This window comes from Myotis daubentonii, chromosome 3, assembly GCF_963259705.1.
Source record: "Myotis daubentonii chromosome 3, mMyoDau2.1, whole genome shotgun sequence".
NCBI classification, from domain to species: domain Eukaryota; kingdom Metazoa; phylum Chordata; class Mammalia; order Chiroptera; family Vespertilionidae; genus Myotis; species Myotis daubentonii.
The window spans coordinates 48,405,755-48,424,469 of NC_081842.1; the positions used below are offsets into that span (position 1 = coordinate 48,405,755).

The following is an 18,715-nucleotide window of genomic DNA, read 5'->3' on the forward strand; positions in this document are numbered from 1 at the left end:
TCAGCAGTGGAATGCGAATGTATAAATGTACTGGAATGAGCAGGCGACCGTTAACATTTAGACAGATGCTCTCTGGACTGAATGGAATGGCAGAGTCCGTTTGTCCTCCCACGTGAAGTGAAATGCAGAAGGCTTAGTAAAATACTTTTACTCAACGTTACTTTAATTCAATTTTTTTAAGCACCTATTTCTTTGTGAGTTTGTCTGACTTAGTCTGGAACTCTCAGAGTTATACAGGGTAGGGCAAAAGTTGTGAGAACACGAAACAGAGTTTATTCTTGCCTTCTTATTTATTAATTGCTGAATTTTCCATATGAACAACTGTAAACCTCCTTTTGCCCCACCCTGTATATCAACTGAAGAGCCAGGCAACTCTTTTCCTTTATAAAATAGGAACCGCAGTACCACAGAACTGCCACCTTCTTCTTGTCTTCGGTTTGTCTTCCCTTAGTTAAGTGGTGGTAACAGTGAGATTTCTATGTTTCAGAAGGTCTCACAAAGAGAAAAATGGTACACTAGGCCCTTCTGGAAATGTGTCCACTTTGACTCAGGTTTAGGAGTGACTTGAATTGCTGACAGTTGTGACGTTGTGGGCAAGGCCCTAGACATGGAGTCAGAAGATTTGGTTTCAGAATCCCCATTCTTTGCTTATTAGCCAATGCTTGAGCAAATTACTCCCCTTCTCTCATAGTCATAAAGTTGTCTTGCAGATTAAATTAGAAGAAATCCATTCTTTCCATTAACATCTTATTGAGTCCCTCCTCTGTACTCAGCTCTGTTCACATCAACATCTCTGGCAGAAGAGCTGCATGAGCGAAAGGACTTCTAAATTACATCCAACATAGAATTTTAATCATCACTATATGGTATTTCTCTTACACATATTCTATTCTATAGAGAATAAACTGCTAGGAAATGAAAGAATAGATAAAAAATTAGGTTGTGTTTGGATGACATACAGGCATGTTACCTTTTAAAATATCTGGGTGCTCTCTCTAACCCTACTACCCATGCCCTCCAGGCTTTGTGAAACTAGCCTTTGGGGGAGCACTGGGTACCCTGGGACAAATTCCGAATTATAAAATGATATAATGTATATGCCTCATATACAATAATTTGATGCTTAAATCCCCTCAAGAATATGTCTTCCCAGTGGTCTTTCTCATTCTGAACAACATGCAGAAGGAAGGAAAGGAAAGGGAGAACAGGCCGTATTCATTTGTTTTAAAGAATTCCTAAGCAGCTACTCAGTACTGGGTACGTTTGGCCTCGTTTGTGAATAAGCATATTCTACTTTTTTAAATTAAATATATCGGTGTGACATTGGTTAATAGGATCATATAGATTTCAAGTGTGGATTTCTATGTTATAAGATCTGTATATTGCACTGTATGTCCACCCCCTAAAGTCAAATCATCTTCCGTCGCCATAGATTCTACTTTCAAATGCTCTTGGGAAGACCACAGTCTCCAAAGCCACATATTAAGAGCCATTGATCTGTTCAGATCAGTACCACACAATCACACACACGCATGCCTGAGACGTTTCTTATTTCTGACTGTGTGACACCAATTGGACATTTTACCTTGAACATTAGGGACCTGAGGTGGAACTCTGTAGAATGCATGCACCAAATGATGTCTTTTTTGAAGCAATGATCTGCAGCTTAAATGGCTAACATTGAGGTTTCTGGGTGTCCTGCAGCCACAGTACACGAACCTGGGGCTCCTGAACAGCATGGACCAGCAGATTCAGAACGGCTCCTCATCCACCAGCCCCTACAACACAGACCACGCGCAGAATAGTGTCACGGCACCCTCGCCCTACGCGCAGCCCAGCTCCACCTTTGACGCCCTCTCGCCATCACCTGCCATCCCCTCGAACACTGACTACCCGGGACCGCACAGCTTCGACGTGTCCTTCCAACAGTCCAGCACCGCCAAGTCAGCCACCTGGACGGTAAGAACACCCAGAGCTAATAGATGGGCCATTAAACCTGACCCCCAAGTACCAGCGTCATCTTCAACACCCCCAGGGGTTCCTCCCCATCCAAAGCTGAGTGATCCATATTGGCATGATGGAAAATTTCTCCCTGTCCTCTAAGGACATTTTGTTCTTGAATATTTAATACTGAACCAGACACAGAAAATGTGCGATTGAGTAGGAGAAGCCCCGATCTGGGAACCAAAGGCTGGCTCCTAGCAATTTCAGCCTATGTGTTCTTGCCTGGCTCATGCTGTTGGGAGGTCTTTTGTGTGAAATTTTTTTTTTGAAAAGTGTAAAGCATTATGCCAACGAGAATGATCATAATCATAGGATAAGTGTCTGCAGTCCCCTGAATGGAGGATGGTTATCAGGTTTATTATTTCAAAAAGAGTAAACATTAAAGTGTGATTTTTTTAATGAATAAAATCACAAACACAGCATCTATAACAAGAAATTAAAATTTCATTTATTAAGGAAGGGATAAATTTGTTTATACATGTAGGTTCTATAACATGGATTATAATTTATTCATACATGTATATTTATTACTTAGAAGCATTTTTCCCAAAAGGAAACCTCTAAAACTATCAGAGCACGGAACTAGTCCAAAAATATTCTGATTTAAAACGTTGAAAAAACACACACACACACCTTTTCATATATAGCTTTTCTAAGAAAATATGGAAATATTTTTAAAAATCCAAAAGGTACAAGAATGTTCAAAGTTTATTTTGTAATGGGTTATAATATGAATAGAGCTCAAATAAAAGGGAGGGGACCCACAAGAATGGTTTTAACCGATTGATCAAAGACTGCCCAATACCAAAGTGGTGTGCATGTTTGTTAAAAAAATAATGTTTGCATGGATTATAGAAATGCTTCCAAATATCATCATCTTGTTGAGAAGTAGCTTTAGAATTGTCTTAACAGTTTTTTCCTCCTCATTGGAAAAACAGGTTTCTTGGGGAAGCAGTCTCTTTTTGTGTTATAGTATCCTGATCACTGCAGGCGTTAATCCAGTGAACAGAGTTTATGTAATAATCTGCACTCATAACATTGCGTTCCAACATAATTTCACATGTGTTCTCATTTTGACCTCACTTCTGTGTGAGCCAGGTGGGACATGTTGGATAACTCCCATTTTACTAGTGTGGAAAACTAAAGAATGTGGAGGTTAGATGACATCCCTAAGTTACAGAGGCTTTTGTATAGCCGGACCTATTTCTGATTTTGCCCCTCCCCCCACCACCACTAGATTGATGTACTTCCTTTCCTCATCATTTCACATCAGGATGTCCCAAAACCATTTAAAAATTTGTTGTAGGGCTTTTCTTTCATGGTTTTAGAAGTGGTTCTGTCGTGGTTTATATTTCAACCATAAAGTCTACTAGCTTAACACTTGATCTCCCCTCCATGTGTTATTCATCAATTGTGTCATAATCTTTAATCTCTTTTATAGTAATAATACTGGTGTTGGACACTAAAGGTGAGTAAACATAGAGTCCATAGACCTCAAATAAGCATCGGTTGGTCAATGGAAGTGATCTTTTGCTAAAGAACCAATCAAATAACCATTTTATAAATAGAGTACTAATGTGTTTTAGAAGAAGTATCAGCAATTGGACAGTTACTATCACTGTTGTTCAAGGCTAACTGTATCTTGTTTGGCATACTCAGGCAGAGTTCTACTATAGTAAGTGTGGGCACATCTGAAGGGATAGTGGGCATATTGGGCCCCTAAGTCATTAATCACTTCTCTTCTAAAATGGTTTAAGAACTTTGAAGATGGAGCTTGATACAGGTACAACATTATATCAATCTTCCTCCCTCTTCCCTTCCTTAGTACCTCTTCATACAGAAATCTGAAGATTTCTTTTTTCAGATTTAGCATAACCCTCAACTATCTTTAATCACAGCCTATCTTTCATAGAAGTAAATTATATCACAAAGAAACGTTGAAGATGTCTACCAACATGGTCAGTTAAAAAGAAAATAAAACGTTTTGCAGAATACCCTAGTAGAATTTCCTGATGTGGCAACAGTGAGATCAGTACCCCAAGAAAGAAGGTAGGAACTGTGGTAATGGGAGCAGAGCACAGGGCAGGGGCCAGAAAGCCAGGATTCTTATTTGGATCATCTTTGTGACCTTAGCCAAGTCACTTCATCTCTCTAGAATTCAGTCTGTGTTCCAATAATGAGTATTGTGAATGTATTTTATGCAGTAAAATGTTCAGCTAAAAATTGTTAAATTTATAAATTTAATGTTTATGTATTTTCCCACAATAAAAAAAAGACATGAACCTAAAACAGCTGGGAACCAACTTCTTGGTTACATGGCCCATAAATTCCTTTTTGGTTAAAAAAATGATTATGGTGAAACCTACTCTCTTTCCTTAAGGTGAGATAGTATTAATAACGAGAAAACACACACACACACACACACACACACACACACAGTTTTTAGAAGGACTTAGGTTCTAATGAGATATTTGGCCTGCCATTAATGAATGACCTTGGTTGAGCTATTTTGTCTTCCCTTGGTTCAGTTGTGTATAATCTACCCTATAGATTTTACAGAATAAGGTGATTGAATTAGAGGTCTTTTTCTTCCTATGACTGTATCACATGGTGTTTATATTTTTATTAGTTTTTTCTTGTTCACAATCAAATTTACTTTAGGCCCAGATACATACATTTCTTCTGAATCTAGGGTTTGTTAATCTTTATCTTAGTAGCTGCTGAAATCACCTAAAAAGATATAAATTCTCAACCTTGCACACCAGTGTCTCATCTATAGCAGCATTTGACCCTTTGAGTCAAATTATGTATCCTCACATTTATACATAGACCTCACATTTTTAAAGTGTTTTCTTATAGGTTTATCTTATTTAAACCTCATAACCAAGGCTATTATCCCCAGTCTTATTAATGAGGAAACATCTAGAAATAATGGTTCATGTCTAATACTCAGCCAAGGAGGGAGAGGAACCCAGGCCATCTCACTCCCAGGCCCTCTCTCTCCGCTGTCCTATCTAGACTGTCTTCCCTCTTGATTAATAGAAGGCAGGGATGTACAGGGACCAGTGGGCCCCATGGAGTATGGAGCAGATGTTGGAGGACACTGTAATGCCATGTTACACAACATCTATTTTTTAGGTATCTGTGCACTTTAAAACAATTTTTCAAAATAAAATACTATATTTTAAAACTTCCCACAAACTGGAAACAGCGGAAGCCACTGTCATTAGGAAGAGGCCACACTTATTGCACAGTATTCTGCTGATACTTTAATAACAATATTTTTAGTATCATTTTATCACTTGTCATCCTTCTGTGTTGAGTTTTCTCATTTACTTTCTGGTTTACTTAGGATTACTGCCAAAATATAATTAATATATTTAAAGCATATATGCATATTTTATTTGCTCTCTTTGTGTTTTGAGTAACAAATGTGGTTGTGTTTCCAGTTGCAGGAAAATATGGTATTTTATTTTAAACTTCTTCCAATGAAATAAAGCATGATAATATTCCATTTTCTCTATTTCACATACACACACACACACACACACACACACACACACACACACACACACATCAACACTGAGTTTATGATTTAGTTTCAGACTTTCTTATTATGTCTACAGTGTAATTGCCACTAGTTAGCAAAGCCTACCATTTAATTTAATGGAGTGCCGGTCCAGCATTGTAGCCAGGAGTCATCAGTCAGAGGACAGTTAACAGAATGATAATTTGGAAATGGCAAGGAACTTGGGTGCAAATTTTAACCCTGAAATTTACTAACAGCACATTGGGACATGCCCAAAGAATTCAATCTATCTAAACCTCCCTTTCCTCACCTACAAATGGAGATGTTAATACTTTTCTTATCACGAGGATTATATGACATGTATAAGGACACCTACCAGTACCTAGCTAGTCATGGGCACACAAGTGTTTAGAGAGTCTGAGTTTGAATCCCTTTGTTTCATGAGTTTTTTATAGTTTTGTTGAGGGCACATTTGTATAAGTAATAATCTGAAATAATGCAAAGCAAAATTTTGTCTACTTTTTTTTCTTAGTGCTTTTGGGTTATTAACATGCATACGGCAGTCTCCAGGGACTGTGATAATGTCCACTATTCAAATATATGAATAGATGACAGGATGAGAACAGGCTCTTCCATGGACAGACTTCAGGCTGGCTGTGCTCCTGTCCTAAGCCTGCCCAAGCAGCTCAAGGATGGGCCCTTTACAGATTTCAGGATCTGTCGACTTTGGCATTTATTTCTCATTTTTATTTTACTTTTTATTATTTTTACTTTATTTTTTATTGATTTCAGAGAGGAAGGGAGAGGGAAAAAGATAGATAGAAACATCAATGATGAGAATCATTGATCAGCTACCTCCTGCACGCCTCCTACTGGGGATCGAGCCAGCAACCAGGGCATGTGCCCTTGACCAGAATTGAACCTGAAACCCTTCAGTCTGTAGGCCAGCACTCTATTCACTGAGCCAAACCAGCTAGGGCTTATCTCTCATTTTTTACCTTCCCCTTAATTTATGGGGATACCTTTTTTGTTCCCCAAGTTAAATAAAAGATAACAGTGAACCACTGTTGTTGAAGAGTCAGCATATTCATTGGTGGTAGCAAAGTACTGTAGACAGCCTAAACACTCACCAGAGGAAAACTGGTTCAATGAACTGTGGCGTATCCACATAGCAAAATACTCTATGTCCATTTAAAAGAATCTCAAGTGCTGATCTGCAATGCTTTCGGCATCGCTAGTGAGAAAAAGAGAAGCTTTCCATGGCACCTGCTTGAGAACTGAGAGTATTGAAAAGGACACTACTTCTGGGGCAGAGTGTTTTCCTTTGCTCTAGGGGAGAGGCCTGTTTGTGAATATAGGTCAATCTGCCTTGATTATTGGACTCACCGTGCACTTTTGTCAGTTTGAGAGCTGTTTTTTCACAACATGCGACTCACAGTATTATCTGTGTGCAGATACTGAAAATCCTCAGGTTAGTGTCTTTTTGTTACACTAACTTTAAGACAATGACCTGGCCTTGGGATGTATGATCACTATTGCATCTTTCTTCCTTCATAGACTTCAAGATCTTAAAGAGCAGGCATTCGGTGCCAAGCACAAATTCCAACATACGCTAGGCCCTTAATAAATATTAAGAAACTTTATTTTCCCCTAACGGTTAAAGGAAACAATTCTAGTTCCAAGGAGTGTTCCTCAGTTATGATTGTGATTGTTAACTGTCCATGAATTTGGTCCCTTTGGCTTCTACCCAAGACTTATAGAGAGCATTCTTCCTTTGCCTTTGCTAATCATGTTAACCACATGTGGCGTTCAGAGCCTTGAAGAATCTGGCTTGAGCACGTGGAGAGTTTAGGGAGGTGCCACTTGAAAGGGCGACAGCCAGTTCCCTGGAGAGTTTCATTGATCCCAGTGTGTTGGTCCTGCATACTTGCTCCTCTTTACTCCACAGCAGGCTGAGATGTGTGCCTGTGGCCCACCCTCCCAGTCATCAGGTTACCTGTAATGTAAGACTTCCAGAATAAGGCTGCCAGCTCTGCAGAAACCCAGTGAAAGCCAGCCCATTGCATGGCTTTCTGGAATCTTGGGACTCTTAAGGACTGCTCATCAAAGAACATGATGTACACAGACTTTTTGATGGTGAATGTGATTTATCAGCTTCCTTTCACAAAGGAAATACTTCTCCAAGTTGGAGACTTGACTTGGAGCTTAAGCTGACCTTACAATTGAGTGGCTGTTAGATGTCATTGGTAAAGGAGAGGAGAGAAGTCAGTTGACTTGGCTCCTGCCAATGATACTTTTGTTAATCCTGATCAGGTTATTTTCACTTTTTGCCAGAGCTGTCCTGTAAATCTCCCAACATCCATATAAAAATGCCTTTTTGTGCCCTTCCCATGATGATGAAAATAATAATTTTGAGCATATTCACCTGTTTTCTAAACTATTTTTCAGTTCAGAATATTAAGGGAGAATGTTGTAAATAAAGTACTTAGAGACTCCTCACGATGGTTCATATTACTCACTTAACTCTAGGCTTTGGACTCACAAATGAATTTCCATTGTAAGACATGCTGCAGAGATGTTGTTCCCAGGCCAGTGCAGGCTAACTTAATCAGCATACTTGCCCTAATTTATTTAAATTGATCCTAGATCAATGCATTTGTAATAATTCAGTTTTACTTCATCTATTGTTTATGGCCAGCTCACACTATACTGAGTGATGTCTTGAGCTCACTATAGAGTTTCTAAAAAATAATACTGATTTATTGTATCTAATATTAGGAGAATATACTACTGATTACTAGTAAAAAGAAAATTAGCAAATTTAAATAAAACTGGCTTTCTTTTTTCTTATTGCAAAACAGCAAAAGCCCTTTTCTTTTTTCTTGTCCTTTCTCTTGCACTTCCTCCTCTTCCTCCATCCTTCCTTCTCTCCCCTCCCTCCTCTTCTTTTGCTGTCTCCTCCTTCACCTCGGCCTCCTCCTCCTTCTCCTTATTTGTCACTATTATCATTAGTAGTGGCCAATTTGGTTTTGTAGATATTACCAGCCACTCAGTATCTTGTTTTTTCACTGTAGCTCCATTTTCCCAGAATGGTGGATTAAAACGGGGAAGATTAATTTTCAAGACCAGCTAGAAACCTGGATTTGCACATAATATCTGTAAATGATAGTAATATATATATATATATATATATATATATATATATATATATATATTTTAAACTCACTTTCTTTTTTTAAAATATATTTTATTGCTTTTTTACAGAGAGGAAGGGAGAGGGATAGAGAGTTAGAAACATCGATGAGAGAGAAGCATCGATCAGCTGCCTCCCGCACACCCCCTACTGGGGATGTGCCTGCAACCAAGGCACATGCCCTTGACCGGAATTGAACCTGGGACCCTTCAGTCTCCAGGCTGACGCTCTATCTAGTGAGCCAAACCAGCTAGGGCGGTAGTAATATATTTTTTAAGTTGTAAAACACAATAGACCAAAGAAAACAATAGGCAGGCTGAATGCCATTCTTACAATATATTAATGGTGACAAAGGATGATTACATAAAGTTTAAATAAGTAACTGGTAACTAGAGTAAACATCTAAGAGATAGGTTACTATAAATATACTAAAGGCCTGATGCGCAAAATTCGTGCAAGGGGCTTGGCCCTCGCAGACCCGGCTGCCCTCGCAGCCCAGGCTTCATCCAGGAGGTCGATTGGAAGGACATCTGGAAGGTTGTTTGGCTGTTCAGTCTAATTAGCATATTAACTCTTTATTATATAGGATTCCATTCAGAAAAAAAGTTTTATAGATTCATCTCTTCCTACAAAATCCCAAGCAATATATTGACAAAATAGATTTTTATCAATTTGTTTTCATGTAGTAAATGACCTTTCTACCTTCACATTTTTCTATTACATTGGTATCTGTCTCTATCTCCAACCCTCCTCTCCCCACCCCCCATGCTCTAAACATATCCTCAGGTGAGGATTTAAAAAAAATAAATAAATAAAATTTTATTTTATATAAAAGATAATGGTATACAGTGTTGTATCCTTTGTATAAAGGATCTTATATGCTTGTTTTTATCACTAGAAAATGTATGTCTCTAACTTAAACTCTAAAATTGGCCAAAGCTGTAATTGGAAAAGGGCAGTGAGATTTAAAGGGCTTCAAATCAATTTTCTCAGCCCAGTAACTGACGGCTTATTTTTAATTGGTACATCAAGAGTGTTCAGGAACAAAAACCACCTGAAAATTGAGCTATAAACAGAGAATAATATCATAAGAATTTTTTAATGACTCAGGAAAAGCACAGTATATCATTATGCTCGACAAGAGATCCCTTAAAGTCAGCCCTGAATGATGTGTGCCATTTACTGTGGGATTGTTGCTCTGGGTGCATTCCCATCTCTGAGCTTTGCACCTTCTGTTTGCCACCTCAATGTTAGCCATGTCTGTAGTGTGACCAAGGCTTGCAGAAGTTCTCACCTTCTGGTAAAAGGGGCAGATGTATTTTTCTCATGAAAGGTATCTATCTACCAATTAGCTATCTCATGTCATGAGCAAAAGCAACTTCATATAAAATAAATCCTCATAGTTTTCTATCAACAGCAACTCGTATAGCTACTCAGGTCACTGGGACCAGAAGGAGACTTAAGATAACATAGCTTTCTGCTCAACAACTTCCAATTCTTTGAGATTAAAGGAGAGTTTATTGTAAAATAGAAAGGGAAATCTTAGACTCTTTTCAAAGTCCTGCAGATGTTTTATGTGGAATGGTTTTTAGAACAGGGGGTCCTGTAATTAGGCTGACAGAGGCCTAAAGGTAATGATCTTAGTACCTGTCTCTCCTGTGGCTTTTAATAACGATTATGGCTGCATCATCTGGTTCCTCTCAGCTGAAATTTAAAAGAAAATTGATAGTAGCCAGAGACCCTGAATCTAATTTATTGTGAGGTAAATTATAGAGGGATTCTCACTTTACAAATAGAATGAGCCTTCTTATTTTAGTTTGGATCTAATAATGAAGACTCATGATTTCTCAGTGGAAAAAAACACACAATACACACACACCTATGATTTACCACCATGATATTATATTAGAAAGGTCTGAAGAATTGGAACAGAATTTCTAATTGTGTTTACATGACGTTAATAATGAATTTTCAAGTTCATCAATCAGGTATTCCTTTGTGGGTTACTCATTTCATTTTTTTATTTTTTTTTTTACTTTAGTCTTATGCTGTTTAGCCTGTGTCACTAAATCTCATGAAAATTATACAGAATAAGATGAGAACACCATTTCAAAAGACTTTCTTTGAGTGGTTTCAAGTTGTATAAATAGGAAGACTGATGATTACTTAACAAGAATCCTAATTTGAATTTGAGAAGTCATCTGACAGCCTGGGAGGAGTGTGGCTCAGGAAACAGAACACAGGACTCACAAGGACAGCTTCCAGATTGTGTGATCTGGGGCAAGTCCTTGGGCTCTGTCCATTTGTTAAACGGTACTGTAATACAGCAGGGCCTTGAATAATGCTATTTCCTTCAAAGTCCTTTTGTTTTAACGATGATGAGATGCTGTAGGAACGTAACTCTTGTTTATATCAATTAGCCTATAGTAAAACTGGTTTCGTTATAAGTCGTTCTGCCGCTGTTCCAAGAATCTATTAATGATGTTAAGGGAGGACTTACTGTATTTACCTGGCAGGATTGCTGTGAGGCTTCAAGTTTATGAAGCACTTTGGGAACCTGGGAGATGAAACTCTAAAAAAATAATGTGTTATTATCTTATCCTGGATTTTTATTTTTAGATTTACTTGCATGAATACATGAATACTGCATCATATCCAGGCTTACAATTCAGGCAGTTTTATGAACTTTTTCACTTATAAGCAGACATAAAATGAAAAAAGAAAAAGATATATAAATCCCAAGAAATAAATGAGATGAAAATATTTTATATATGTGTGTATATATGTATTTTAATATAAAATAATTTTTTGTTAAAACATGTTTAATTGGGTCCTGTAACTGTTAATCAGTTACTTTATTTTCTTAGAATATCACTGTTTTATTGGTAACATTTTAGAAAAACAATAACACACTTGAAATTATGATCATTTTGACTGGGTCGTTAGAAGAAAATTTACTTTTTTTCTTAAAAATGCAAAAATATGCATATTTATATAATTTCAAATATGTCACTCTAGTTGAGTAACAAAGAAGTTAATTTACAATAATTATAATTTGGGCTAGAAAGATATTCCTTCCTTCTCTCCCCCTTTACTTACTTTTTCCTTCTACCCTATGTTTTGAGATTTTCATATTTATGAAAATGGAGCCCTGATGTTAAACAATATAAATTACTTCTACTTTTTTGTTATTACTTTGTATTCTTAGAAAAGCAAATTTCATTTTCCCATAAGAACAATGTTATAATTATGTATTACATTTCTGATCAAGTGATTGTTATAAAGTAAGTCATAGATCTGATTAACTCTATTTTATAAAAGCAAAGTTCTGATTCCTGTAAGTCATTGTAATCATTTAAAACAGCAGAATGATTCCCATAGTCCTATAAAATTGTTTGACTATCTTGTGTGCTTTGACATATGTGTATTAAGTTTACTTAATCATAAAACGTTAACAGTGTGCTTATAAACTTGACTTGTCAAAATTTGATATGCTATTATAACTAACATTTTAATTAACATTTTGACATGCCAGAATTTTGAAGCATTTGATATGTAATAATTTTATGTTTCTCAAATTTTTCTCTAGAGGAATTAGAATGAATACTTACTCAACATTACTCAGAATGGTACTAAAAGAAAAATTCTGTAGTACAGATCATTCCTCAAAAGATTTAATCAATTTTTGAAGATATTACTAAGAATTTTAGTTATTAAAAAAGGAAAAATTGGATTTTATTGAATTTGAAAACAATAGTTTTAGTGTGTGCCTGCCACTGTGCTCTCTACAGTAGGAGTCTTGAGAGAGTAAAGTGTCCCAAAGGCAGCTGGTTTTGAGAAGGGCTGGGGCTGCTAATGGGGAGAGTTCTGTTCCTTTGCTTTAGTAATAGGGAGGTATTTAAGGACACATCTTTTGTATTAGATACAGGGTTGGTGCTTGCCTTTAAGCAATATCTATTCAATTTTATCACCTGCACTCACTCTTCTAACCTTTCTGTACTAAACCATAGAAGAAAATGGGTAAAGCCCTTTGGAAATGGTGTTTAGTTGATAATTAGATAAAGCAGATTGATAAACAGGTAAAATAGAAAGTATTTTATAATAAAAATTTGGAATAATGTTTTCCATATTTCACAGTTAGAATGAATCCATAGAAAATGTATCCTGTTGTGATATCTTCTTGGACTAACCTATGTAAATGTCTCCTTTGCTTATTCTCATGCCTAGAATGTGTTGAAGTTATGCAAGTGTAAATAAGTGCACATTGTTTTAAGAAGCTTTAGCCTAATGTTATACCCTTTGAGTTTAGGAAGACACTTGGCAAATAACTATTTAAATCAGTCTTTAATAATAAAATCATCAACCTGTAGGAGTTACCATGGATAACTCATTCATAGGCTTATACTGTTCTTTCATAGTACTCCCTGGTAACAGATTATATTTTATATTTATCTTCAAAGATGATGTTTAAGAATCATCATATAATTTAACAAACATCAGCTCATCTGTGTACTTCTGTGGTGTAAGAGCTAGAATGTCAGGTGATGGGGAATTTGAGGTCTAGAGGAAGGAAAATGTTTTACTCAGTAGCAGAACCAGAAGGACTAGACTTCTTTTGTCTGGTTTCTTACTCAAGAAGCAATTAAATACATAGTGATGTGCATACGTTTTTATAATGTATTCATATTTCGGAATCAATTTTTTGCCTAGTGTTCCATGGTTTTCAGTTATAATGGGTTTCTTCACACAAACATTGTAGACATATGTGTTAAAAGGTATAAGAATTGGAAACAGGTTTTTTAATAAGTTTTTATAGATTCTCCCCTGCCGGGGTCCAACCCCAGCAGGTCCAGGGGTCCCCAAAGGTGTGGACGGAGTCGGCGAAGAAGGAATGACACGGAGACAGCGTTCAGTTGATCAGCAGCCTTGCCAGGATCTCTAGCCAGGATCTCTAGCCAGGATCTCTAGCCAAGTTCTGGTCTGGATCTCCAGCGAAGTTCTGGTTAGGATCTCCAGTCAGGTTCTGTGTCCATGTTCTCTTGCTAGGTTCTCCAGCCAGGTTCTGTAGCCATGTTCCCTCGCTAGGTTCTCCAGCCAGGTTCAGTCACCAGGTTCTAGTCAGGTTCTCTTGCCAATTTCTGTAGTCAGGTTCAGTCCAGGATCTTTTGCCATGTTCTCTCCAGCGAAGTTCTTCTGTCTCTAGAGAACGTTCTGTGTAGGTTCTGTCTTCTGAATTCTGTCTCTTGCTGTCTTGTTACATCTGTATTTATACCAGTTGATTCAATCCTATTAATCTCTATTACAAAGGTTAGGGCGTTTCTTATCTCCATTCCAGGGAGTAAAGATTATGTAGCTTAAGCATGATTGTTCATAGTTAAAATGATTAATTACCTGCCTGGCACTTAGTTAAGAGGTTTTATTCCCTCCCTAACTTCAGGGGAAAATCCCTACCTGGGGATTCAACCTTTCTCGGAGAGGTGACCTTGGTTAAAACACACAGTGCTAAGGGGAGCAAACATATTAAGAACAGTATGCTATATATGCCAGGTCCCTTGAAACAGCAAGGATGGACCAGCTCCCGGCACTCCCCTCAATCCCCACCCAAGTGAATAAGGAAGAATATGGGAGAGAGGAAGTGAAATGGTTTGTTAGAAAACAGTGACTGGGTCCTTCCATAAAAATATGGCATGCACACTTACAATGTGTTAGTTGGATGTTATCTAAGATACTTTTGCAGCTTTGACAGTATATTTTCATAATATGGACTTCGATTCAGAGGAAAAGAGCCAAACCAACTCAAACAGAATATTCAAATTCAATCTAGAATCTTCACTTCCTTGATTACTGCATTCTATAGTCTACTGGATGTGTTTGTTTCAAAGTATAAGAACATACTCATTTTCTTCAGTTGTCTTTTTAGGCAAATTGAGCTATTTCCAGAAAATAAAAGGGAGGGGGTACTTCTTACTTTCTTTTGTTTATAAGTTTTGTTCCTTTTTGAGAACTGTGTTTTTTTGTTATTATTTTATTTTGTTTTTTCAAAATAAACTCAGTACTAGATGGTCTTAGTCAATGAATATGATAAATATGTCATTCTATATATTTTTCTAAAATGACTCAAAATTTCCAAGAAAGAAGGTCTCTGTATTTATCTGTCAGTATTTTAGTGAAATAAAGATAAGCGATTAAAATTTAAGGTTTTTTTTTTCACGTGTAGGAGTGATGATTTTATTTTGGTAAGTGTGGGGCTTACTCTTTACTTAGTTCCATAATGTAATTAAAGCAGTATTTTCATGTAGAAGCACTTTTTACAGTTTAAATGTCATTTCTACCTGTGAGAAGAATTATTTTATTATAAATACTTTTGATTCTAAGCTTTCTTTCCCATTGACTCAGAATACAACCTAACTCACCAAGCTTAGATTTGCCTTCGACATCGTCTGCCTTTGTACAGTGAGTATCCACATATACTACAAAGAAATGACCAGAGCTATTTGGATATCTTTTATCTCTGGTCTCAAAGGAAGGTCAACTATGGTCACCATGTAGAAAACAAATACTTCAGGATAAAGTAAATTAGAAGGAGAGGAATTAGAATGGATATATTTTGCCTGTGTGCTGCTCACTGTATTAAATGAACAATGAGAAATAAGCCAGTCAATGAAGGAAAAATACCACATGATCTCACTCATTCATGGATAATAGAGACCATTATAAACTTTTGAACAATAATAGATACAGAGGCAGAGCTGCCTCAAACAGATTGTCAAACTGCAGCGGGAAGGCCGGGGAGGGTGGGGGTGCAGGAGGTAGGGGGGTAAGAGATCAACCAAAGGACTTGTATGCATGCATATAAGCATAACCAATGGACATAAGACACCGGGGGATAGGGGAGGCTAGGGGACTGTCTAGGGTGGGGGGAAAAAAATGGACACATATGTAATACCCTTTGTAATACTTTAAGCAATAAAAAAAAAAAAATGAACAATGAAAGGTTACATCCTCCTAAGACTTGCTTATAAGCATTTTCAAGCTAACAGATTTTTCTTTCACTAAATGGTTTGAAGTCTGTTTTGAAGTTGTTATTTGGGCATATGGTTTTAGGGCATAGATTAGCTCCTAATTTATTGCTTTCTTCATTTGCTTGACATTGGAATTTAGACTTCAGAAACAGACAATTCAGTACTTTGAAACATTTATACAGAATAAGGAATGATCTTTTTAAAATAAATTTCTGATTTAAAAGGAAAATGTTCTTTCAACCACTAAATTATAAAGAGATATGATATAAAGCACATAATCCTATAAAATATGAGAGATATGTGCAGCACATCTTTTTTAGTTATCTTGCAGGAATCAGGTTACAAATATTGTGACTCTTAGCCCTTAGCTCTCCAGCATGTCCTTGCTCTTCCTGAAAGTGGGGACTATGGCTCTTTTACTAAAGGACAAACAAAAGTGCCTAAGGAAGAAGGGTGGTAAGTGGAAAGAATTCAAGTTTTGTGGTCAGATAGACCTGGGGAAGAATTCCACCTCTCTCTGTGTGGCCTTAGGCAAGACACTGTCTCTCTCTAGGCCAGCTTCTAAATGGGATAATACATCTTAGGTAACAGTGGGTTTTTTTGTGTTTTTAAAAAATCTTTATTGTTGAAAGTACTACATATGTCCCTTTTTATTCCCCATTGACCTCTTTTAGTCCGCCTCCACCCCCCATTCCTTCACCACCCTATTGTTTCTGTCCACGGGTTATGCATATATGCATACAAGTTCTTTGGTTGATTTATTCCTATCCACCCATCCTCCCCTGCCTTCCCTCCAAGACTTGACAGTCTGTTTGATGCTTCTATGTCTCTGGATGTATTGTGTTCAGTGTTATTGGTAGGATGAGATATAATAAATATAAAGTGCCTTAGACCATGCCTGGTAGATAGCAATTTGTATTAGGATGTATCATAACTTAAGGATTAGAATTTTGACTAAACCTGCTCCCACTCACAGATTCAATCAGTACTGAATAAGATACCCTCTTTATGGAATAACTCTAACTTCCAGTACGTAGCCTTCCACTAAGTAGAGGAGATGGTATATTAGAATAGTTCTTTAAATATTTTATCCCAATGAGGAGCAGAGGGAAATTAATGTCTACCTTATCCTGAGGGTAAAATCTGTAGTGTTCAATAGGGTAAAATCTGTAGTGTCAATAGAAGACATATGATTTCTGATTTTTTTCCTGTAACATTTATGTCAAATTTTCTTTTTATTATAAATATATTATTTAAATATGTGTCACTTCCCCTTATCTAAAACACATGTCTTTCAAATTGAAGTCCCAGCGAGATGAGTAATACTTATTTTGTGGCTTTGAATTATACCCAGGCACACCACCATGTATACTTCTGATGTACAGGTACCTTAAACAACTTTTTAAGAAGCACAATTTTAGATAAATCAATATGCTCTAGAAGAAACACAGTAGGTATTTAATGATTACAGCCACAGACCCCAAAAGACTAGGACCCATGCTGTGAAATGATGATATTGTCAATAAGTCGTGCAGAGCTTCCTTAAAACTAGCCAATTTCAAATCTTGTTTGGAAAACCCCAGAGAGTACAATGACCACAAAAGAGGGAGACCCATTCAAGCTCAAGTGAGGGTCAGTGTTCTCTAGGGATGGAATGTACTGCTTCTAGTGGTAGGGAGCCTTTAGCTACTGGAGAATGTGAACATAGAGGCAGGAAAGACCCTGACTCAAGTTTTAGGGAGAGAAAGAATTCTGAAGTTCCCTTTGAATTGGAAACTCTATGCATCCAGAAGAGAAATGTTTTGTAGCTACAAGGAAAGAGGGGGACGCCAATGACCTACTCTGTGCCAGACGATCGGTTGTGTGGGGAAGAGGGTAGGCTTTCCAGACTGCTAGTGAGAGCCGATAAAGTGAAAACACGAAGTCAAGCCTGACCTGCTCTCCCTGAGACACCGACTATACCATTCTGCATGGAACGGTAGTCTTGTCTAGGAAACTGCAGGAAGTAAGACTCTAAAGGTAGGTAGGATGGGGCCAGCCTATGTAGGTTAAGGCATTTGGACTATATCCCATGTACTGTGTGCTGACACTGAAGACTTTTTGAGCATACAGATATAAGCATGACTGAGAAATAATCATGCTCATATCTGTATATAAAGTCAATTAATCTAAGAGTGTTTGAGGTTAGTTGGAGAGGGACTGGAGTCAGAGAGGCTGTGTGGAAGATGCCATAGTGGTGCAGACACATGCAATAGGGCTGAACCCTCACTCAGTTATATAGTACACTCAGTGTGCAAGGGCAGAGATGGGAGATGTCGAGTGTCAATTGCTGAAGTCCCTGCTTCCAGGGGCTGCATAGGAAGGTAGGGAGGCGGAATGGAGGCCAGGGAAAGAGCTGAAATGATTAACTGTCTTATTAGAGGAGATCTGTTAGTAATGTGTGGGCAGCCATCTCCTAGATGGGACCTTTGTAAATCACTTTACCTTCCTGGTGCCTCGGTTTTCTCATCTTTAAGGATGGTAGTGCTCAAGCCAGTTTTCTCAGAGATGAGAGTGTCCACCCATGAACTGAAGGGTCATGTTCAATTTTGGTCAAGGACACATACCCCGATTGCAGGCTCAATCGTTGGCCCTGGTTAGGGTGCATGTAGGAGGCAACCAATTGATGTGTCTCTCTCACATCAATGTTTCTCTCTGTCTCTCACCCTTACTTTCATTTTCTCTAAAATAATCAATAGAAAACATATCCTTGGGTGAGAATTAAAAAAATGGGGGGGGGGATGATAGTGATGCCTACCCTCTGGGGATGTTATGAGGATCAAAGGAAATGAATGGAAATGGTTTATACATTCAGAAATCTGCCTCCATGCCAACTGCCACTGCTGCTTTTGGATAGACACAGCAGGGAAGGCTCAGACACCCCTAGCTTGTAAAATTATATCCCATTCTTCCACCTGGGGTCCAAGC

The 18,715-nt window shown here is 37.6% G+C and overlaps 1 protein-coding gene across 5 annotated transcripts in view; it reads left to right on the top strand.

The window, feature by feature from the left end:
* The window catches only part of TP63 (tumor protein p63), a 96,748-nt gene that overhangs the window by 16,704 nt on the left and 61,329 nt on the right, over positions 1-18,715 (top strand). For all 5 annotated transcript variants that reach the window (XM_059687370.1, XM_059687371.1, XM_059687373.1 and 2 more), the window contains exon 2: positions 1,705-1,959. In XM_059687370.1, coding sequence (XP_059543353.1) covers positions 1,705-1,959 — 255 coding nt within the window. The remainder of the gene's footprint in view (positions 1-1,704; positions 1,960-18,715) is intronic.